At 42.3% G+C, this 22,945-nt stretch overlaps 1 protein-coding gene across 2 annotated transcripts; it reads right to left on the bottom strand.

Moving 5' to 3' along the window:
- Window positions 1–654: 654 nt before the first annotated feature.
- On the bottom strand, window positions 655–22,582 carry LOC102532740 (glutathione S-transferase omega-2). 2 transcript variants are annotated; one of them, XM_006216337.4, is made up of 7 exons: window positions 22,145–22,580; window positions 16,782–17,003; window positions 16,393–16,501; window positions 14,496–14,718; window positions 13,438–13,539; window positions 2,313–2,419; window positions 655–951 (listed from the first exon to the last, which is right to left on the bottom strand). In XM_006216337.4, the coding sequence occupies exons 2-7, from the start codon at window positions 16,813–16,815 to the stop codon at window positions 783–785; spliced, it is 744 nt and encodes a 247-aa protein (XP_006216399.1). In that variant the 5' UTR covers window positions 16,816–17,003; window positions 22,145–22,580; the 3' UTR covers window positions 655–782. The 2 variants fall into 2 exon arrangements, with proteins under 2 accessions (XP_006216399.1, XP_031538515.1); XM_031682655.2 differs by lacking the exon at window positions 13,438–13,539 and having other exon boundaries at window positions 22,145–22,582.
- Between the last annotated feature and the right edge of the window lie 363 nt (window positions 22,583–22,945).

Genomic DNA, 22,945 nt, shown 5'->3' with positions numbered 1-22,945 from the left:
CACATGGACCAGGGCTTGGTACACAATAGAGCAACCAGAGGCCTGTGTTGGGATGAACTGAACGCATGTGTGACGCAAGTCCAACAGAATGACCTTTGCCCATGCCTGGGTTTGGGGCGTGTGTACTTTTTTAAGGCAGGATGTCGGCTATAGAACATTTTGTGAGCCATCCTGAGCCCTGAGAGCCCCGGTGAAATTCTGACATCATTAGTCCAGGGTGATAACGGGTGTTTCATTTCCGGCTTTGGAATTCTTTTAGTCACAAGACCCTCAGCGTCTCCCAGGCCCACGGCCAAAGTTTGAGCGAGAAGGATTCTCATGCACGCCCACGGGGCCTGCAGATTTAACTTGGCAGCTGGAGAGTGTTTGGACTTGAAGTGTTTTCTTCCTCCCCGTGTCTAGCTGTCCTCTCTCCAGGAAGTTGTGGAGGGTGCCAGTCTGTCATGACAAACATCAGCCACGGGGAGGCCTCGTACCTCCACGTTAGCGTCAGCATCGATAACCTGCACGTCCAGATGGGCTGAAGGCCAAGTTGCCAGGCGGCACACAGGCTCCCAAAACGTCCCTGGACAGTAGCACTGGGCACTAGAGATTTCTAGAGAGTCATTAGAAGCCATGGCCTAGAGGAGTCATACAAATGATGATCAGAAGGAATACATTTTCTGGCTCCATGTTTATTGGGAACCTCAACGAAAATGAACAGAGATTCACTGCCCCACCAAAATGAGAGCTGACACAGAATTACGACAGGCTTGGGACTCCTGGCTGGTGAACGGGGCAGGCTAGGAGGCACAGCAGCTTAGCCCGTAGTCAAAGGCATCAGGGTTGTTCTGAAAATAGAGATTCAAGAAGCCCAGGAAGATGTTCTTATCTATAAGAAGAGCGCACACTGTGGGGTCCTGCTTCATGGCGGCGATCCAGAGCCGGAGCGCGGGGGTGTGGTTCACGCAGCTGCAAGACAGGGAAGGAGCGAGAAATGGGCTTACTGGGGCAATAAAGTTATCTTAGGTACCTTATTATCACTGGCGACAATCACTTACTAGAGGAAAATCTGATTTCGGGAATAGCCGTGTGTGCTTTTGAATTGCAAAAGTTGCTGCCTTTAACCTTAAGAGGATTGACTGATCTGGGGAAATTGGTGTCTGTGCTTCACTGTTCACTAATAAAAAAAAACAATCGCCTTAAAGAGACATGCTTCTGTCATTCTCAGATTTTATTTTATGGGGCTTGAAAAAAGATAAAGACGTAGTTTCCAAAAACACTTGTTTAAAATGAGAAAAACAATCATTCAACCTTGAAATAATGGTGCTGACTGGACCCTTTCAAAGACCAGTCAGGATGTTTAAAGTGACTTGCTCAGATAGTAAACTGGTTAGTGGAAAACTCCAGGAGTGGAGGTGAGGGTTCCTAACCTGTGGTTCAACCCTCCGTCCCCAGAGGAGACAGGTTCTTGTAATGTCTATGTTGAGACCTAGCTTAAAATACCCAAGTATGTTCTAGCTGACCCTCCCTAAGTGGGGAGCACAGCTCACTCTTGGGTAGACCCAAGCATGCGTTATGAAGGTACAGACGCAGTTCCACCTCGGCAGGACCGGCTTCCCAAACACCAGATGGTCCGGCACCCACCGCGCGACTGGCTGGGGTTACAGCAGAGCCGGCACAAGTCCAGCTTCTCTGAGCATCGTGGGAACAAAGCACACGATCTTCCCAGGGACCCTCTGCCGTCTTCCTGAGTCTATCGGGTCACTCCTTTTACTTGGAACATCCCTACCCCTCCATGGCATATGGCTGGCCATTTTGTTTGTTTGTTTTAACATCAAGCATTACTTTAAAAATCTTTCTTTTTAAGGGTATTCCTATCTGAGGGAAGATTCCTCGGGGAACTCAGGTGTGAGTAAGGTGTGTGATGTCCACTGGGTGACTTGGCAGGACCAGGTGGAGGGCCACGGAAGGGGCTTCAGACAAGGCACCAAGACCCTGTGACTGAGACCTTCCATCTGCTTCTGTTTTTACCACTGACCCTGACCCGCGCTGCGCGGGCCGGCAAGGACGCGGGCTCTGAACCACAACAGGAAGCTTTTGGACACGGTCTTTCTTGCCAAACTCTATGGGTAGAGTTTGGGTCCACAGTGAGTGGCAAAAGAGCTCAGATGCATTTTGAACAAGGAAACACACAGTTTAAAACCTGATCGCATTTCACCTTCACGTGAAACACGTCCAGTGGAGGATCAATTCCTCTGCACAGACCGTTTCAAGCACTGATAACCCAGTGCAGCCCTAGGAACTCACAACCACACGGTTAACTGTCTTACTCGGCTATTCCATATACATCCAGCCGCTCAAACCAGGGCCAGAAGAGGTAATCAATCATGGTTATACAGTCTCCACCAAAGAAGATGGTGTTCTGATAGCCAAGAATCTGAAAATGTAAACAGAGCAAAAGCATGTTAATTTACCTATTTACCTATCAGCTAACATATTTATAGACAGAAAATACAAATATTAAATTAACTCCCTAAGAAGGAGAACCAAGGCTTTGAGTCTCCTTCCAATTTGTTAGGTGAATGCTTCCTCCTTTTTCCTGAGGGTTCTTCCACCTCCTTTAGGGTCATACTCCTGGCCACACTTAGCCCTCACCTCCTTTCAACATTGGAGCCAAGGTTCAGCTCATCTGATTAGAGGATTTGGAAGGGGACAACCCAGGGATTGGGAGCCCAGCTGCTCCCTCTCAGCCCAGAACAGGCTAAGCTTTCCAGGGACAAGCTCAGCCTCTGGAGAGGGGGACCCTGCCTCTGACCAGCACTGCCCCTTGCTGGGAAGGAGGGGGCGGCATGAGGAACCTCACCTGTGGCAGCTGATCCCCATTCTCCAGGATCCTCTTTATCTGTGATAAAGGAGATACTCTAGTCTCCACACATCTTCCTCTTTGGTCTTATTTCTCAGTCAGTTCAAAATGAAGGCAGGGGAGAGCAGGGCTATTCAAAGGGCTCCCTCAAACCCCAACACGATCTTCCTATCTTATTTTTTTTTATTTGAGCTCTTTCAACAACACTCAACGCTATCAACTTTTTAATTTTAAAACTTCTCGTTCCCAAATGGGGCAAATCAACCCAGACAGATGAACTGTCAAGGATAACAGATAAACTCTTAATAGACATCCAAAGATCGTGGAGAGAAAAAAAAAAAAGGTGCTTGAAGATCTAAAAAGTAACAGTGCTTATCAGAGATTATTCCTGGACCAGGTCTTCCGAAAGAGAAAAGAGGCAGGTTATCTAGCTAAATCAACAAAAGACCCTCTTCGACCCACCTAACTCATAATCAACTAAATGCTTCCCTGCAACTATAGATCTAGATTCCTAGGTCCTTTATCGAGATTTCAGTTCTTTTCTCTATCACTCAGGCTTGGCTCCGGACTCCTGACCAGCTTGCTGCCGCCACGATGCAGTCTAGGGTTGCAGCTGAAGGTGAGCTCTGGAGCTGGCAGACCTGGTCCTACATGGGGCTGTGCCCCTGATTCAACATGGAACCCGGGGCAACTTACCTACCTCCTCCTCCAAGCCTCAATTTCCTTATGGTGGTAATGTGCATGCCTACCTCAGAGGTTATGGTGAGGAGTAACGGAATCATGCATGAATAAACGTGAGCTCTTGTGATGAGAGAGCACAGAGACACCAGCCCCCAAAGGTTACACCTACAGAAAGCAAACCCTTCCCGAACAGAAAAAAAAAATCAATGGGATTCCCTCACCCATCACCCCTCTCAGAGGAGAAAGCAAATCTTACTGCCTTAAGGCCTGTGTCTTCATTACCTCCCTGCGTGGCACAGAGGAGCACCCTGCCTAGTGCCCTGGAAATCTGAAAAAAATGTTAGATGGCATCACTTGGTTCAAAGAAAGTCTCAGGATGGTACTAAAACAGCAGAGTCCGGACAATGAAAACTCAAAGTAGAGGCTATTTTCAGTTGTGTGTAAATAAGACCTGATTTTCAGGGGAAAGGAACACCTTGTTCATTCTGCATAGATTCCAGAAAGCCCCAAACCTTCTTTATGTTCAGGAACAGAAAATAATTACCCAAACTTTTATCACTGGCTTTAAATCATATACCTCCAGCTTATTATTGGCCTTCATGGCACAAATCAGAACTGAGCCTAAACTGAGCAACTCCGGAACTTCTGTATCATTCCTCTGTTTCACAGAAAAGAGGTGGGAAAGTCCTTATCAAAACAAGCCATATGTGGACACTTACTAGAACCCCGTGATGAGTGCTTTGGTAAAGCAATGAGATATTTTGAAAATTAATAACTGCTTAGTAATTGATGTTTATTTAGTGTATATTTTTAAAGCTTTTCATCTACTCAAAGTAGGAGTATGCCTTTAAATATATATGATCTTGTAGATACAATCAATTTTTATATAAGCTCTCAAAAAGTAATTCAAGCCTTATCAAGGTGCCCAGTACAATGAAAAGTCAAGATAAGCATGTGGACAAAATGGATGAGGCATCAATGATCTGCCAACTTCTCCCTTGCTCCTGATATATATGTACACATTCCCTCGGGCTTCCTTAAATCCAAGTGTGACACCCAAATTCCTCGGAGTTCTTGATACAGCTGCAGATTCTTGAGCCCTGCCTCAGACAGGCATTTCTCTACCAGATTTCATATGGAGCAAGTCTTAAAAAACCCAAGAGAAAAGCAGTTTTCCTGTAAACCAGCACAAAGTTCTGGCTCCTTTACAGACACATCACAGTGACACAGGAGCACATCCTGGCCGGGTCTCCTTGGAGGTTCATTCCCATCTTCAGTACCTTCAATAGGAGAGCTCCCTTCTCTGCAAACCTGAGACCTTCTAGACATGTCCAATGACTTGTCCCTTTAGAATCACAGAACTTCAGTACTGGAAGGGACACTGTGACTCATCTAGGGTGAATCCCCTCCCATCTTTTCATCTATTTCTACCATGCTCACTACACAAAGGATTGGAGGTACAGTGTACCAAAAAATATTAAATATGAAAAATAATAACATGCTAAGATCAAGGAAAACAAAAGTTAGAACAGAAGGTCAAAATAAGGAAGGGAAATGGTATCAAGAGATCAAGCCAAGGCTCCTGCAGGGTTCCTTAATAAATAAAGCTTTGAATTTGACTTGAGTTTCCTGGCAGCTCAAGTGGAGAGGAAAACAGGCTGGTGAGCTGATTCTTGCCTCTCTTGTGGAAGCACAAGAGACTCTGGCTTACAGAGCAGGAAAAACTGCCCCAGGGAAGTAAGGGGCTCTCTGGTTAGTGCCAGAGCTAAGACAGAAACACCATTTCCCTAAGCCCCAGACTAGTATCAACCCCGTATCATTAACTTCACCACAGAGGCTTCCCCAAGTCTCTTGTGAATTCTTTGCTTATTCTTTAAAGTTAAGTATCAACAGAAAGCTTAGAATCAGCAAACTCTGAAAGCCTCCTTCCCCTACAGCCAAGGACTGGCCCAGCTCTGAGCTTCCCTGTGAGAACTGCCCCCCACCCCCTTACTCCTTCTCACTCTCTCTCAGCAAGGGGCTTTGCCAGAGCACCTAACCAACCAGGCGGCGAGACACAATCATGGAAGAAAGAGCTTTTCAGAATCCTCTCCTTCCTGCTTCATTCCATGGATAAGAAGGTCACCTTTACCTGAAATAGCTCTTCTGTGTTTATACTAAGTCCCTTGCTTAGAGCCAGTTAGCTGCTTTTAAAAATTTTAGGATAGTCAGAAGCAAAATAAACCGGCAGTCTTAATGTCCAGTGTCTTATCTCTCCTGAGTGTTCTGTCACCAGAAACAGAACAAGAAGCTGCAACTACACCTCGACACATTTAGCAGCAGTCATGTTAATATCCAATTGTCATTTTTTAAAACTCTATTTTATTTCTGTCAGCCACCTGCCACATACTATGATACTCACCATTCTTGATGTCAGATTCTTTTCTTACAACGGACTCCGTCACTCTTAGAACTATTGTCCTTGGTACGGTCAAGCAAGGCAAATAGCCTGCTTAGAGAAGACGCTTTCCCATCCAGGACTCACCCGGCCAGGGGAGGGAACTGAGGCTCGAGCTTCAAGCCTTCACTTTCCTTAATGTATTGACACACCTTCAATTCAGGCTTAAGAACTGAGATATTTTAGGGAAAGCCACTGGATGTTCTGGAATAGTAGAAAGCTCTATATTTAAAACTTTGTTTTCCAGTTCACTGAAAAACGGCTACAGATCCATCCTTTGTTTTGGGGAGTGACAAGGAATAAGGAGTGCGCATGCAAATAAAGAGGGAAGCACTGTTTGGTATGCCGAGAGAGAACACTTTGTCCACCTCTGAACTTCAAAAGCCTGGAAGGGCCGCTCATCTACTGCGAAGGCCTCTGGGGCTCCCCCAGGAGGACGAAAGGAGGTTTGCGCTGGAGCGCGGAGAAGGAAGAAACGCGCGGGGCTCCCCCTTGTGGCCATCGTGGTGAGGCGCACAGGCCGGGGCTACGCAGGAGGTTCGCCGAGGAAGAAAAGGAAATCTGCCAAAAATTTTATGAGGCCTAAGATCATCAAGAGACACGAATCCCTGACTTTCTCAAACCAGGCATCCTAAGACGCTTCACTTCTACAGTCTTTGACTCTCAGGTGCAGCTTCAGTAACTGCACTTCAAACCTTGACGCGGCCACCTGCCCCGCACGGGTCATTTACACACCTGCCGAGAAACCCCGGGCCTCTAATCAGGACAGCGTGGTGGCTTTCAGCGGGCGCTGCAGTCCTGGCTGGAGCAGGAAGAAAGAGGTTTTTCTTGACGGAAATAGTTCTTAAGAAGCAGAACCCCATCGCCCTATCTGCCAATAAAATACACAAAGCCACCTGCCGGTACATCAGCAATGCAGGCCCTTATCCAGAAGCAAAGGAAAGCACTCAACTCCTGGGCAGAAATCTTTTGAGTTCATAAAAGATTAGGGGAAATTCTCAACATTTCAAATTCCACGTCCCTGCTACACTGACATACTGTAGCTGAGGCTGAGTTAACCAAGAACGAACGGATTCCATTTAGAACAAACTAAGGGAATGAACAGAGTATAGACAAAACCACTTCTCTAGAAAGAAGCCTGAGAACAGGGTGTGTGCAAAACACTCGCCTCCTGCTGGCCATCGCTCACAACCTAGAGTCTCCTGTGAAGATTCAGAATGTGGCTTGCCGGCATTTGGGGAAATCAAAGGACCACCCTGAAATTTCTATCCTGCAATCCTTTTCATGGGCTTAATTCTTTTGTCAAAATACATTTGTAAGCAGCAAGAGAAAAAAGCTAGTAGGGCAAGGCTTGATAAATCAAATATCTTTTAAGTGATGGGTAGTGAATGAAAATATAAATGAATATTCATCAAATCTCTGAAGTGGGAGAGGATTTCCTGTGTATAAAAGCAATGGAAGAAATTACAACAGGGAAGGCTTAGAGCATAATATTTTTTAATGTTATATTTCTATATGTAGGAAAAAAGGCAAATTAAAGTTAAAACAAAACAAAAACTATGTCTTAAAAACAGTCCAATATCCTTTATATACATGGGACTCTTTAAAAAAAAAACAAATCAACAAGGAAAATCAGCAAGACCTTGACAAACAGATGGGTAATAGACCATTTTCACAAATAAAACACAGAGAACCACATAGTTTGGGGGAAATACTCCACTTCACTAGCAATCAAACAAATACACATTAAGTCAACAATGAGAAACTATTGTTTCTTTCCAAAACAGGCAAATATCTTTTTTTAATGGAATTTCCCAACAGTGAAAAGGGGATGGTACAAAGGGCATTTTCACACACTGTGGGCAGTGGATAAACAGCACAAGTCTTGGGGGGAAGCAATTTGTCAACATCCAGCTCCAGCCTCTAGAATGTTCATACCCTTTGATCTGGTAATTCCATTCCTGGAAGTCCAGCCTAAGGACATATTCTAAAATAGAGAAAAGGCTTTTTTATGCAAAGGAGCCACTATTCCCAGCAGCATCCTTCATAATGGTAAGCAACTGAAACAATCTAAATAATCTTAATGAGTGTGCTGAATAAATAGCTATGGCTTTTACATATGGCAAATTATGCAGAATGAAAAGTGCTTTCTTTCCATCTTTAAGAATTACATATGTAATGAAGAAAGGCATTCTTACTATTTAAAAAAACTCTAAGGCAGAAAGCAGTATAAAAGGCAAAGATTCTCCCTCCCCCACCCCTGCCCTCAACCACTTTTCTTTCCCATCCCAGAGCTAATGCCCCTCTCCCAGTAGTAGTCACTAGTAGGAGTTTGGTGTCTCCAGACATTTTTCTAGGCATTTATTTATATGTATATATATGCGCATATATAGTTAAGTTTTGTTTTCGTCTACAAAATTGGATCATACCACTTGAATTACTGTGTAATTCATTTAACTGTTTCTAGGCAATCTTTTCATCTCAGCACATGTGGACCTACTTCATTCATTTTTATTTGCTCTACAGAATTCCACAAGATGAACATAATTTATTTAACTGTTCTCTAACATACATTAAGGTTTATCGTTTTTCACCATAGCAAATAATGCTGCTCTAATAAACAGGCTTATACATATAAATAAGTATTTATAGAGTTTATTAAAATACGGGGAAATCCTTATGTCATTAATGGTAATCAAGCTCTATACACAGTACAATTTCAACTACATAATAATATATATAAGAAGGGGGCAGAAAAATAGTAACAGTTTTGTTTCTGGCTACTGAGATTATAGATTTCTTCTCTTAGTTTCTATATTTTTCTGTGTTTTCCAAATTTTCTCTAATGAACAAGTATTACTTTATAATTGGAGAAGGATAAAATTAATTTTTAAATAACAAGAATAACTATTATTCTATTATTTACATGGTGGGAGAGGATATAGAAGAAGGTTATTAAAAGAAATGCAGCAAATAGTTTATCTAGTAAGCAACTGTCAGAATTGGACAACTAATGAAGTTACCAAACTAGCAACAACACTAAAACTACTCAACTAGCCATCATGACTGGAAGATCACCAGCTCCCTAGTGTGGAAGAATGGTGATTACAACCAAAAAAGTGGCACATGGAGTGGACACACTAAATTAACTAGCAAATCCAAAAGAACTGACAACATATATCCAACCCCAAATCTCATACATGAATGTTCACAACAGCAATTATTCATGGTAGCCAAAAGATGGAAACAACCCAAGTATCCATCAACTGATGAATGTATAAACAAAATTTTGTATATCCATGCAATGGAATATTATTAAGCCATAAAAAGAATAAACATCATGCCAAATTAAAGAAGCTCATGAAAGGCTAACAGTAAATGATTCCATGTACATGAAATGCCCAGAACACCGCAATCTATAGAGACAGAAAGTAAATTAATGGTTGCCTATGGCTGGTGGGGTTGGGAAGAGATGGGGATTGACTGCCAATGACTAAGGGGTTCTTTTTAGGATGATAAAAATATTCTGAAATTAAATAGTGATGCTGATCACATGACTTTGTGAAAATTCTAAAAGCCACTGAATTGTATACTTGAAAGGGATGAATTTTATGGCATGTAAAGTATATCTCAATAAAGCTGTTATAAAAATAGCTAGTAACAACTAATGTAGTTTGTTGCTATGTTAAATTACTTGATAAAAAATAAATTTAGATTGTAAATAGTTTGCCACATGCAAAAGGCTATGGAAAATTATTTTCAGTGAACAATTAGCCAGGTGTAAACTTTCTTTCCTTCATGTCCTGGTGACATCAAAGGAGAAATAATTAAACAATATATAAATAATTTCATTATTGAAATTAATAAAAATTTTAAAAGAATAAAAGAAAAACTTAACCAAGACAATATAATCTAATTGAACAAAAGTGTATTATTTTTGGAGAAGAGACAGGACAGATTAAAAATTAAGATGGGTGAAATTTTGAGTCAAGAAAATATTTAATTACAGATGCTCGTGGCTGAGGTACATACAACTTGTGCAACTTTGACTTCATACAAACTGCTACCATATAAGACATGTAATCAAATTTGGCGGCGTGGGAAACTTCGCATGGACATGCAAAGTAAAATACAAGGCAGGTTGGTGAATGCCAAGAATTAAAAACTTAACGTGTCCTGTGGCCACCAGAAGCTGAAGGCCTCAGTTACCGAACAGGTTCTCACTCCCTCAGTGTTAATCCAGGGTTATCTGTGCGAACCCCCTTCTCACTTCCATTCACTGACTTCTGATGATAACTAGTAAGGGATTGAGCAATAGCCAGGATATAGAATCCCTAAGCACAGGAACACTGAACTACAGCAAACATCCAAAGCATAGAAGAAATCTGGTCAAATCCCATTCTTCCTTGGGCTTGACTGGTCTACTTCCACAATGAAAATATTTAGAATGAAGGCACTGGACCCCCCAGAAAAGAACCAGTGAAAAGTTCTGCCACATTCATGTCTACAAAGTCATAACAAAGGTGCTATTTTGAAATGAAAGCCAATAATAAACATAAAAACAGAACAAAGCTTTAAAAAAGTATGCTGCTAAGATTAATGATTCAGTAACAGGATAGAAAATCAGTTCGAAGACAGAGAACCATGTGGTCAGAGGAGGGCAGCCCAGCAGTTTTAAAACTCATGAAAATGCTATTCAGAACAGGGAAAGCAAGTGGGGAGGCTGCTGGTTTGATAATAAAAGCAGCAGGTATGCATCTCAAAGAATGGTAAAAATAACAGAAAAATGTGGTTATATAACAAGCACAATAAATCTTTAATTTTGAAGAAATTGGGTTTTTTAAGAAAAAAAAAAAAGTCAAACAGAACATTTATTTCAAAGGAAGAAAGTGTCAAAGTTTCCAGCTGCAAAAGTTTAACTGAGCCTCTTGCTTGAGGATCACATGGTAGAAAATTATACCTTGGTATCTTGAGTTGCTTATCACTCAGAAAGCCTGTGGATATTTAAGACATTTTTAACCCACAGAAAATCCTGATTGTACAAAACTATGGGAAAAAGCTGTACGCCTCAAGGGATCATCTCTTCTATGTCCAAAACTATGAGAAAAAGCTGTACACCTCAAGGGATCATCTCTTCTATGTCCAAAACTATGGGAAAAAGCTGTACACCTCAAGGGATCATCTCTTCTATGTCCAAAACTATGGGAAAAAGCTGTACACCTCAAGAGATCATCTCTTCTAGAATTATTTCTACAAGTTTCAATTTCACTAGAATCTCCTAGAGTCAATATACTGATATTGAGAAGAATGAATTAAATAATTCAGGCTCAGTGGGCATGTTTCAGATCTTGATATTACCTATGACATAGTCATAGTTCCTGCTAGCATTTTACAGGACGAAAGCCACATTCAAATCTGGTGGAACAGTGCTGAACGCTCAGTGGTCCTTAACTAGCCCTGGTTTAGGTAGCTCTCACTGATGCTGTTTATTATATCGGAGAGGGTTGTTGGCAAGATTAAATGAGAGGGTGTATGCAAAGCACCTGTAGCATCATGCCGGGCACAAAAATACAGGTTCACTTCTCCTGGAAGAACTCCAACTAAAGAACTGTGTCTCCATCATAACATTTTACATTTGTTTAGCAATCTGTGATTTACAAAGTTCATCCATCATCCAAATGTAGGGCAGGAGGGAGACAAGTCAAAATGTGTTTTCAATTATCTTTGAATTCAAAGGGTTTTGTTTCCCAGCTCTTTTCCCTGGCCCAGCATTTATCTGTAAGAAGGTAACCAGGCTTGAAAATCAGTTCAACTTATCTTTGAAATAAAGACCTTAAAAATTCTCTGTAGGCAAGAGCTTTCAAACTTCTTTTGGAAAGGAGAGGGCCCCCTCACTCTCCAAATTCGATCTTGTTAGATGTCTTGTTAATCACACTGTTAAAAGCAAAGCTGGCCTGGGTGAAGCAGGATCTGGAACTGCCCACCAGACCTCCCCTCATTGAGCAGTCCCTCTGCAGTACTCAGAAGCTCTGTGGACACACATTTTAAGACATACTCTCATTCTATAAATGTGGACACCAAGGGACAGAGAGGTCCAGAACTTTGCCCAAGGTTCTGGAATCTGGTAAAGCCAAGTCTAGGATCCAAGACTCTTTCTACCTCATCCTATTTGCCTCCTCAGAGTCAAGACTTCTCATACATGACTATGCATCATCCATAAAATACTGCATCTGTATAAATCTAAGATAGGGAGCTGGAATTGTAAATAATTTAACTGCTGCCATTGGTCAAATCAAAGAATACTAGTGATCAGCCTTCCTGCAAAGGGGTAAAAAGAGCATTCTCTGGCCACCAACAGAATTACAACCCACCCGTTAAAGGAATTTAGTTTTTAAAACAAAGATAATGGAAGTCAAAGAACCACCTTCTAGATTATTCTAGGGGTACAGGGTAAGTAGCTCTATTACTACCAGATTAATGAAGAATCTGGTAACATAGATTGTTCCTTGCTTACCCATGGACACTTTCCCCTTCTTTATTTTAAAAAAAATTTTTTTAATATCATGGGGTTTTTTTCAGCTTGCTTCTAACTTTATTTATCTAGTTATTTTATTTTGTTTGTTTTGGGGGGGTAATTAGGTTTATATATACATGTTATATATATTTTAATAGACGTACTGGGGATTGAACCCCAGACCTCAAGCATGCTAAGCAGGCACTCTACCACTGAGCTATACCCTCCCCCTCCCCTTCTTTCTTAATTACAGAACTCTGATTTTATGCAGGGTGTTCCCAGCTAAAAGACTAATTTTCCCAGCCTCCTCTGCAGATACTTATGATTCTACAAGTAAGTTCTAGCCAATGAGATTTAAGTAGTCATTGGGTAAGACTTCTAGAAAAGGCCCTTCAAAGGGGTATGCCATTTTTTTTTTCCTTTCTGTTATCCTTTCTGCAACCTGGAACCTGGATGTGATGGCTATAGTTCCAGAAGCTATCTTGCTATTTTGAGGCTGAAAGCTTTGTGCTAAATATGACAGACCAGAAAAAGAGAAAAAGCCTCAGTCCCTGATAACTCCATGAAGAAGCCATGAAAACACCTCTGAACTCCAGGCTTGTTTTTGTTTGTGTGTGTATGTGAAAGAATGAATCCTTATAAGATAAATTTACAGTAGTTAGGTCCCTTTTGCTAGCAACCAAATACAACCCCTAACTAACATAGACCATAGACTCAGTAGCAGAAGCTTCAGAAGCCATGCAGTTACTTAAGGAATGTGGTGGTTCTGAGAAAGGAAGAAACTCATCACATGCCCTCCCCAACTCCTTGCCAGATTTTCAAGAATAATGCCAGAGCAGGTTAATGGAAGGCAAGCAGAAAAAGAAGTCTGTGAAAGAAGAGGGTGTCCAGGTGACCAGGGTAGGGACCTGCCTCACTTCTTCCACTGCCTCTGACCAGGAGAGGGGCCCCGTTTTGTACCTCTTCCAGTTTGCAGAACTCCTGACGCAGGGCTAGCTTCAGATCAGAGCATTCTCTCCCGCATCTCAATGCTACCAGACACTCCTTGGTCAAATGTGGGACCTGATCAGAGGACACAGGTTCTTAGTGGAGAAGTCTGAGGGCACTCTGTGCTCCTGCCCTGCCTAAAAATGCAGCCGAAGCTTTGTCACTCCAGCTTAACAGGCCACCACCCACACCCAGGCTCCCCAGCTCCCTCTGAAGACCATGTCTGTGGTTTCCGGAAGCCACTTATCACAGCAGCCTGGTAAAACAAGATGCTTTAAAGGGGGCTCTCCAGTGCTCCTTACTTGAACAGCTACTTCCATGCTGTACAATCTTAGGTAGGGCACTTACCCTCTCTAAGTAAGCCTCAGTGTTCTCATCTGAAAAATGGATATGATAATAGTACCCACCTTAAAGGGCAGTGGTGAGGATTAAATGAGTTAATCTATATCAAGTAGTTAGAACAGTGCTTGGCATGTCATAACTGCTCAATAGATGTCAGCTACTAATAGCCTTTCATTATTTTTATTTTTACTTTTTTCAAAGAGAACTATCTGAAAATTTCTCCATCATTTTCTCTCTCAATATCAGCAGGTGACCCTTTTCTCTCTTCTTCACATTTCCTGGACAGTCGGCACTCTTGTTCCCCATAAAGGAAAATCCCTTTCTGTGCATTACTTTTTTCACACCCCAATTTTTTTTACCAGAAAAGTTATAAGTAGTCCCTTTAAAGTATCATCAGTTTTCAACTCTTTCAGTATTCCAATCTCAAGTTACAGTCATAACTATGCTATAACCATAACTCTTGAGACTGCTAGTTCAACTGGAAAAGTACCTATCAGCTAAGGCTTTAACCTTTCATATCAGAGGTCCTAGCCCTACTATAATTCCACACCAGTTATCATTCTAAGGCGCACGTGCGTATTAAAACAAATCCATTTCACCAATGATTAGGCTTTTTAAATGGACTGAAGCTTGGGAAAGACATACAAAGCAAAATAGCGTGTAAACCTTTTTTTAAAAATTGGCCCTACCTTATAGAATAGCTCCAATAGCATCTTCTGGCGAGCTCGCTCATAAGGGTCGTATGGATACAGCTTCTTCCCAGGATAAGCGTCATCCAGGTACTCACAAGCAATGACAGATTCGTAGATCAGCTGACATTTGCTGTTCTCCAGGACAGGAATTTGGCCAAAAGGGTGCTTTGTAAAGTACCATTCAGGCTTGTTTCTCAGGTTAATGTTGACAACTTCATGTCTGACAAAGCAAAGGGAAAACAAAACAGAACAAAACTGAGAGGCTTAGGCAGGCGGACGCTCATCTTGAAAGCAGAAGCAGTCAATGCATAAAATTAAAATTTGCAGTAAGTGCTTAAGTTTAGGTTTTGTACAAAGGAAAACAGGTAACAACATCAGTATCCTCATTCCTGCAGTAAGATGGGTTAAATGTTTCCTGTGCCTTCACCCATTTGTTCCTCGTGATCCCCCAATGAGATAAACTGCGGAGTCGTCATGAGGAGTAAACAAGGTAAGGCAAAGAGAGCATTAAAACCTCCTATGAGAAATAACACTCCTTGAGGTTGAGTCCCTGCCCAATATCACTCACTAAAAAGTGGCAGAGCCAAGATGGGAGCCCAGGCAGTCTGACTCAGAGCTCACAAGCTCAACCCGGGACACCACAGATTTTAGTACATTTTATAGTTTGAAAATACAAATCTGATCTCTGGAGACATATTTTTGATTGCCACAGCTGGGGGAGGGGGATTCTACTTCCATCTAATGGGTAGAGGCCAGGAGGCCAGGAATGCTGCTAGACACCCACAGGACAGCTCCTCCCCCTCACCAAACACACAAAGCAAAATGTCAGTGGTGCCAAGGGTGGAAAACCCTGCCCTAGAGAAGTACTTACATTGGTTCCTAAGCTGCCACTTCATCACTATGGGTAAAACATCAGTCTATTGCTATTTTTGTTTAAAAAAAAAGAGGTAACCTTGGGGCCAACTAGAATTGAGCAAGAGAAAAGAAACTGGAAATATAAGCCATATACACTCAACAAAGCAGAATTACATAATTTTATTTAAAACATCTCTGTATTAGTCTCTACATCTCTTTGCCATAAATCGGAGACTCTGAAGTCATCCCCTAATAATGGACTTTCTAAGCCCAGAGTCCAGAGACTGGAGTAACACTTTCTCAACACTTTAGCTTTGAAGCAGTTGCATCCAGCCATCCCCATTCCAGCAAAGTTGCTCTGCCTTCCAAATCCAAATCTCCTTTGCAGGAGCTAGTCTTGCAAAATTTCTTCTGGAAGGATATGTACCCATTTCTCAGGTATGTGGGAAATTTCAAAACATACTTTCACTGTTGATAGTAGTTCCTTCCATTTCATCGTTTGGAATTATTCGTTCATTCATTCAGAAAATAGTTTCAAGCACCTACTATGCTCCAGGCTCTCTTCTAGCCCTGAATAAAGAGACAAAGTCCCTACCCTCGAGAATTTACATTTGGAGGGGTGGGGAGGGTGGATGAAGGGCTAGGAGTTGTGGAAAGAAGACTGATAAACATTAAAAAAAAAAAAAAGTTAGATGTGGTAAGCTCAGTGAAGAATGAGAACAGAATTGAACTTGAAGATGCCTGTGGTGGGGTGGGGACTACACTCCACGGAGCAGTCAGAGAAGGCTTCAGTAAGCACTAGGGAAGGAACCAGTTTACCAAAGCCATCGTTCAGTTTACTCTGAGTTGTCCTAAAAGTTTCCTGCACAGACCCGCCTCTGCATTTCAAGACGGCCAGTTTTGCTAACCTGCCCTTTGCTTACTCTTTATTGTCTCTGCCTCAGAAGAAAGGTCCAGGGACCCTCTGAAATCTGAGCAGGGTGCCCCAGATTTTAAGCAATCCCGCACGCCTGTGGGGCGCCGGCCTTCGGCTTCTCACCTGATGCCTTTGGCCCGGAGGACCAGGCGCGTCCTGTGCGCGTAGGGGCAGAACCTCATGCTGTAGATGCGGATCAGGCCCTCTGGGACCGGCCCTGGGCGGACACTCCCTGCGGGCGGAGGCGGGTACGGGGAGGCGGATTAGCCCAGTGGAGAGAGGGGTTCACTGGCCTCCCCAGGACCCCAAGAGGGCCGCGCGCACTCCGCCTCCCGGACCCCAGAGAGGACACCTTTTTTTTCTGCACGTGGCTTTTGTGCAGAGGAACTCTTCAAGTCCCTCCTCGCCACGCTCCGCTAGTCTGGGGACCAAGGCCGGGCAGCCCATTCTCCAAAGCCAACACCCAGCCACGCGGCGCCCCCGGCCGGCGGACAGCTGTCAAGGGGACTCACCTTTCCCTAGGGTCCTGGTCGCATCGTCAGACATGTTCTCCCAGTGCCCGCGCAGTGTCCAGCGCTCACAGAGGCTGCCGTGTGGCTTGCTGCAGCTGCCGCAGGGTGCAAGGACAGCTGAGCTCCGGTGCGCCCCTCTTCCCCCAAATTCAACTTTGGAGCAACAGAGCCCTGGCAGGGCAGAGGGAAAGGGATCCAGGATGGCAGGTGGGGTAATTCCACCTGCAGAGACATCGCCACAGATTCAGAAGCCAGAGAAGTAGGAGTAGGAAAGAAAAGAAAAGAAAGACAAAATTTGAAAAGTACCCCTGGCTTTGAACGCGGGGGCACAACATTCAGTGCAGTCTCTTCTCCACATCAAGAACTGGTGAAGAATGGGCATTCAAACTCCATGTAGTTCAAGGGAGTTTAACAAAAATTGACCAGGGTAACAGTAACATTTTCTTTCCCATTCTATGCCATCCCTCTTGCATATCATGTCCTCTATATGAGTAATTTTTTTAAAATAAGGCCAAACTTTTTCATGCTCTAGCAGATAAGAAGAAAACATTTATTAGTGTTGAGATCTTACACAACTCTTGAAACGAGTGTCTCAGATTTTGTGGCCTCACTTGCCTCACACTAATTCTGGCCCTATTTATGAGATTTTACCCAAGTGATGAAAAATTGGTAATGAACAGAAACAAGATACCTAAAAGCAAAACCAAATTTGTGAGTTCTCTCCAACCTTCAATATACATTTCAGAGAAGACCCTTTTTAATTACTAAGGACCCACTGCCAACAGGCCAGCAATCCAGCGTCCATTTGGATAATAGCTCTTTCATCTACATGAGGTAAAGGAGGTAGCTAGCCTTTGCTTTGACTCTAAGAAGCTGAGATCTTGAAATTTAGCAGGTGGAAAAATAATTCCTTTAATTTTTACAGGACAGAGCTGAAATGGGAATTGCTTGTAAATGCATTTTATGGGGTTGACAGGTAAAGAAGGAAAAAAAGTATTACATGTTTCACTCACAGTGACTAAATGATTTCCATGGATTCTCTTATTCGATTCCCACAACTACTCAGTTAGTTATTACCATTCCTGTTTTACAAGATAGAGCATAACCTCAGAAAAACAAAATTACTTGCCCAAAGTGACCAGCTAGAAGAATTAAAGAACTTTAAAAGTTTCAAAGCCTGACTCATTGTCTTGGCCTCTACAGCTGGTAACAGTGTGGAAAGGACATAAATCCCAGAAAAGATATAGCACATAATAGCTGCTCAACAACGGTCTGCTGAATCTAAATATCTTTTATTAAAATGAGAACCTAATCATGGAGCTTATGAATGGGCACCTTTTGGCCTTTGGAATTCCAACCTATCCAGGAATTCTTAGTTAACAGTATTAACTTTTTTTTTTTTCTGAATAAGAATTTTTGAAAATTTTCAGAACAGTGACTCAACTACACTCTTTGTTAAGTCATTTAGAGTGATTTCATGTGAGCTGTGACAAGTCACCATTGTTTTACAAGAATTGGGGAATGGAAGAATATTTGAATAAATGTTCTCGCAACAGAAAATGCATATATGTCAGCAAGAATTGGTATTGGAAAAGGCAAATTGGTTCTTGACTTGCCTTTTTGACAGTTTTGCATTTGGAAGACAGAGAAAGGAAGAGGACAACTACTATTCTGGAGTTAATTTTGATCAAAAAGGACAAACTGGATGGTAAAATGGAAACAACATAACCATGTCATGTGGGAGCTACTGGTAGACAAGGAGCTGACTCCTGATGAGACAAATGTAACACTCACATAAAGAAAGTACATTTCAAATAGTTGAGAGAAAACATACATAGATTCTAAAAGGGAAAGCCATATGTGGAATGTGAAATTCTCAAAAATCAAAATAAATTATTACTAACATGTATCTGGTGCTTTATGTGTATTAACTCAATTAATCCTTAAAATAGTCCTATAAGGGTTCTATTCTCATCTCATTTTAAAAGATGAGTAAAGTGAGGCTAGCAAGGTTAAGTTACTAGTCCAAAGCTTCACAACTAGTAAGAGGTGGAAGGAGGATTATGGAACCTGGAAGTCTGACTCCAGGGAAAGTACTCTAATCAGGATCTTAGTCTATACCAGAGGTAGGCAAACTTTTTCTGTAAAGATCAAAACAGTAAATGTTTCAGGCTTTTCAAGCCATCTTGTCTCAACTATTCAACTCTACCCTTATAGGGAGAAAACAGCCATATATAAATAAATGGGTGTGGCTGTGTTCCAATAAAACATTATTTATGAGTACTGAACTTGAATTCCATATATATTTTTAACTTTATTTTTTAGAACAGTTTTAGATTCACAGCAAAATTGAGCAGAATATATAACCTCCTACCCTCACACATGCACAGCCTACCTCACCATCAACACCCTGCACTAGAGTGGGACATTTCTTACAACTGATGAACCTACATTGACACATCATTATCACCCAAAGCCCATAATTTACATTATAGTTCGCTCTTGGTGAGTTTCACAAAATTTTCACATGTCACAAATTCTAATTCTTCACTTGATTTTCTCCCAATCATTCTTAGCTCTTGAACTGTATAAAAACAAGCAGTGGGCTGGAGTTGGCACACTGGCCTTAGTTTGCCCATCCCTGGTATACATTGACCATGACTGAATTAGCAACGGCCAAACTGAGAAATTCACTTGTAAAGTACAAGGGTCCTGGATCCACATTTCTACTATGCCAGAAGGGAACATATTTTCATGTGTCTCCTCATTCCCACCTTTTAAAGGAAACCAACTCTGAGAGTTGGAAAATATTGTTTATTTAAATATTGTTTATTGTTATATTGTTAAAAGTACAGTTGACCCTTGAACAATTAGGGGGTTCAGGGAGCTGATCCACCACACAAAAATCCAAGTATAACTTTACAGTCAGCCCTCCGTATCCAGGTTTCTGAACCTGCAGATTCGACCAACTGTGGATCATGTAGTACTATGGTACATATTTAGTGAAAAAATAATCCCCATATAAGTGGACACTTGCAGTTCAAACACATGCCCTTCAAGGGTCAACTGTATACCTGTATATGGGAAGTCACATTCTGAAATGCAAGTCTACCCGGTATAGTCATGGGAGAATGGACAAAGGGATGGAAACAGTTTTTCCTCTGAAGGGAAACAATATAATGTCAAGGTTCTCACTTGGCACTATATTCAAACCCTAGTGTTGGCACTTAGGCAAGCTATCCAACCTCTTTGACCTTCATCTTCCTCACTTGTAAAATGAGAACACTAATAGTACCTACTTGATGGGTTTTGAGTACTGAATGAAATTGTGCAGGTGGTCATCCTCAGTAGAGTAAAAGCTCAGTGTACTTCAAAATTAATGACTAATACTGGTGAACAAGAACATAATTTTAATAGCATAGTGCATTCTGATCTTGTATCCATCCATACAGATAAAATACACTGCAACTCAGCATTGTCAAGCACATCAGAATTAAAATTCAACCCAGAATACTTATTTCACCAGTTACCAGTTTAATGCCAATTGAATGGGTTGAATGCCACAGGCGACATTTCAGTAATGTGGTTTTTAATCTTACCACTGAACACTATTGCTTCCCTAGAAAGATTTTAATTATGACCTTTAAGTTTAACCCTATTTGCTGTTTAAAACCCAGTAAGTACCTCTTTGAAAGCCTCTTTGCAAATTTTCCTTGTATGTTGTTATTTCATGTTTACACCTTTATTATACTGATTCACTCAAGCAAGAAATGAATGGTAACAAGGCTATATTAAACCTACTCCAAATTGGCTTCCAGCTACCTGAAATATAATCAGATCTATTTTGACAATGTGGGGCTCTTAGTCATGGGTGATAATGACTTAAGCCTTCTAGGAAAAGAATGCCACCACAGAAATAATCTCTTCACTCTATTTATATGAGTCTCTCTTTGGGGAAGAGGAGAGAAAGTGGGGTTTGAATTTTGCAATTTTTCAAAAGTTTTTTAAATCATACCAATCACTGCTATTGGCTGAACCTGGAGGACATTCCTCTTAATACTTCAGAAGCCTGATTTACATGATCATGTTACTGGGTGTTCCAGTGTTGTTCACCAAGTTCAAAGATTTAGACAGGTGAGGGAAAAGGTTCTTTTTCAAATGGACCTACGTTTAAAACTTTTTTCCACTAAGTTAGAATCATAGAGAATCTTGTGTTCTAATGTCTCTGGGACATTAAATAAGATTACTAAGTTGTCAGAGGAGGAACTTCATCTTTCCACTTGGGAAAGCAGGGTCAAAGGAGATTTTCTTTCTAAGTATTTAATTCTGCTTCCCTATCCCTACTTTACAGCTTTTCCTATCCCTCTTTTACAGCTATTTTACAGAAGGATTCAAAGAAAAAATATTTCAACAGGTTTATATAATAACATTTGAATATGCAAAGGCAGACTTTCAAGATCCTAAAATAAGCCAAAGCCAAACACTTGTAAAATCAAACAAAACACTTGTGTTTCAAAAAGGAACAGCAACACTTCCTGTGGCACCCCAGGCATAATAGTTGTGTGTTAAAAAGGGGCACACAGTCTACTCCTGGCTCAACCTCTAAATCCTAAGAGCTGATGAATTAAGAGATTGGGGCAGAGGTATATGTACTCTTATCTCAAGAACTGTCTGAATGACTGTAAGAATGCAGGCTGGATCTGAATTTCTTCTCCAGCATCTAGCTGGGAAGACCTTGGACAAACCACAATTTTCTATGCCCTGGTGTTCTCATCTATAATGTGGAGCTAATGGTACCAACACAGCATGTGGTCTGGGGAGAATTAATTCAGATACTGGATAAGAAGCATTTAATAATCAGAATCTATTACTCAGTAAGCATTCAACATTACTTATTATTGTTATTATTTGAAAATAGCAGGGAAGACCCACAGTTCCGACAAAACAGAACATTCCTGGGGACCAAATGCCCTACCTGCCAGTGCCTATAAATGTAGCTAAACTAGTGGTGCTCAATGCAGGGCTGACAGTTAATGATCTGGGGTCATCTTCACTTGTTTCCAGTCAAATCAGAAAATGGGAACAATTTAATGACTTCTTTTTTTCCCTTTCAGTTAAAGGCATTCGTTTTAAAGACTTGTTCCTTATTCTTATAGTCCTTGTGCTGTTTTTTTTTCTTAATGTTAAAAATCTTTGATGAAACTCTGATGAAGATAGTTGGGCTTTCTCACGAGTTTTAGGCAAAATTAAAAGTTGGCAATCCTATTCTGGGCCCCCAAATTCGTCAAAAAAAAATCCCCCAATTTAGAATTGACCGCAACCTCCTCTTCCCTTCGAATGCTACCCAGGCCGCAGCGACCCACCCGGTGCAGGTGAGAAGTGAGACGCCCCCGAGGAACTTCCAGGTGCGTGGCAGACGGAACCGGATGTGGAGCGGAGAGAGTGGCAGAGGGGGCGGCAGAAGAAGGCGGGGCCCAGGCGGAACCCGCCCCTCAGATAGCGACCCTATCCGCCAATTGGCCGCGGCGCCCAGAGCTTCAGCCAATCCTCGAAATCTTAGAAGCTCTCTGGCTAAGCCGTGCCGAGCTGAGCCAACCGGCGGCCGCCTTACAGGCTCCTGGGTACCGGAGTCGGGTGCCCACGGGTGTCTGTGGCTGGCCAAAGTGGAAGACAGGTAGTGGGTGGCCGTCGCACTTCAGCTCCCGGGTCTACATCCGACCGAAGTCCGCCTGCAGTCGACCCGGGCCTGTTGGGTGGGGCAGGCGGACGGGGGCAGAGATGGGTCCGCCCGGAGCCTGGGCATTGGTGGCTGCCGGGGGTAGACGGCGGGAGGCCGTTTGTGAAGTCAGCCGGTTTTGAGCTGCCTTTCAGGGCGCGGCCCCCAGGGCGCCTGCATCACCGTGGGGCGGGGGGCTCGTTTGAAATATGGACCCGCCGGCCCACCTGGACCTACCGAATCGGAAAAACAGGGGTGAGCCTTAGGTGATTGTTATGCGCCCTTAAATTTAAAAGTATCGGAAACTAGATTGTGTGGGGGCGGTCGACAGCCCCTAGTTCTGATATAAGAGCCAGGTGCTGGGTGTGCTCTCCAAATCTACCAACACCTTAAGGCCTCTTAACCTAGGGACCTTAGTTGATTTGTCTGTAGGATGATGCCCTCTGAC

Source organism: Vicugna pacos, chromosome 11 (assembly GCF_048564905.1).
Source record: "Vicugna pacos chromosome 11, VicPac4, whole genome shotgun sequence".
Lineage (NCBI taxonomy): Eukaryota > Metazoa > Chordata > Mammalia > Artiodactyla > Camelidae > Vicugna > Vicugna pacos.
This window is presented reverse-complemented; position numbering and strand designations above follow the sequence as displayed.

Coding starts and splice junctions, on each gene's coding strand:
- LOC102532740 (XM_006216337.4), bottom strand. CDS start 16,815: ATGTCTGACGATGCGACCAGGACCCTAGGGAAAG. Junction 16,502..16,781: donor GACCAGGACCCTAGGGAAAG/GTGAGTCCCCTT, acceptor CTCCGCCCGCAG/GGAGTGTCCGCCCAGGGCCG. Junction 2,420..13,437: donor AGTTCTGCAAACTGGAAGAG/GTACAAAACGGG, acceptor TTACATTTTCAG/ATTCTTGGCTATCAGAACAC.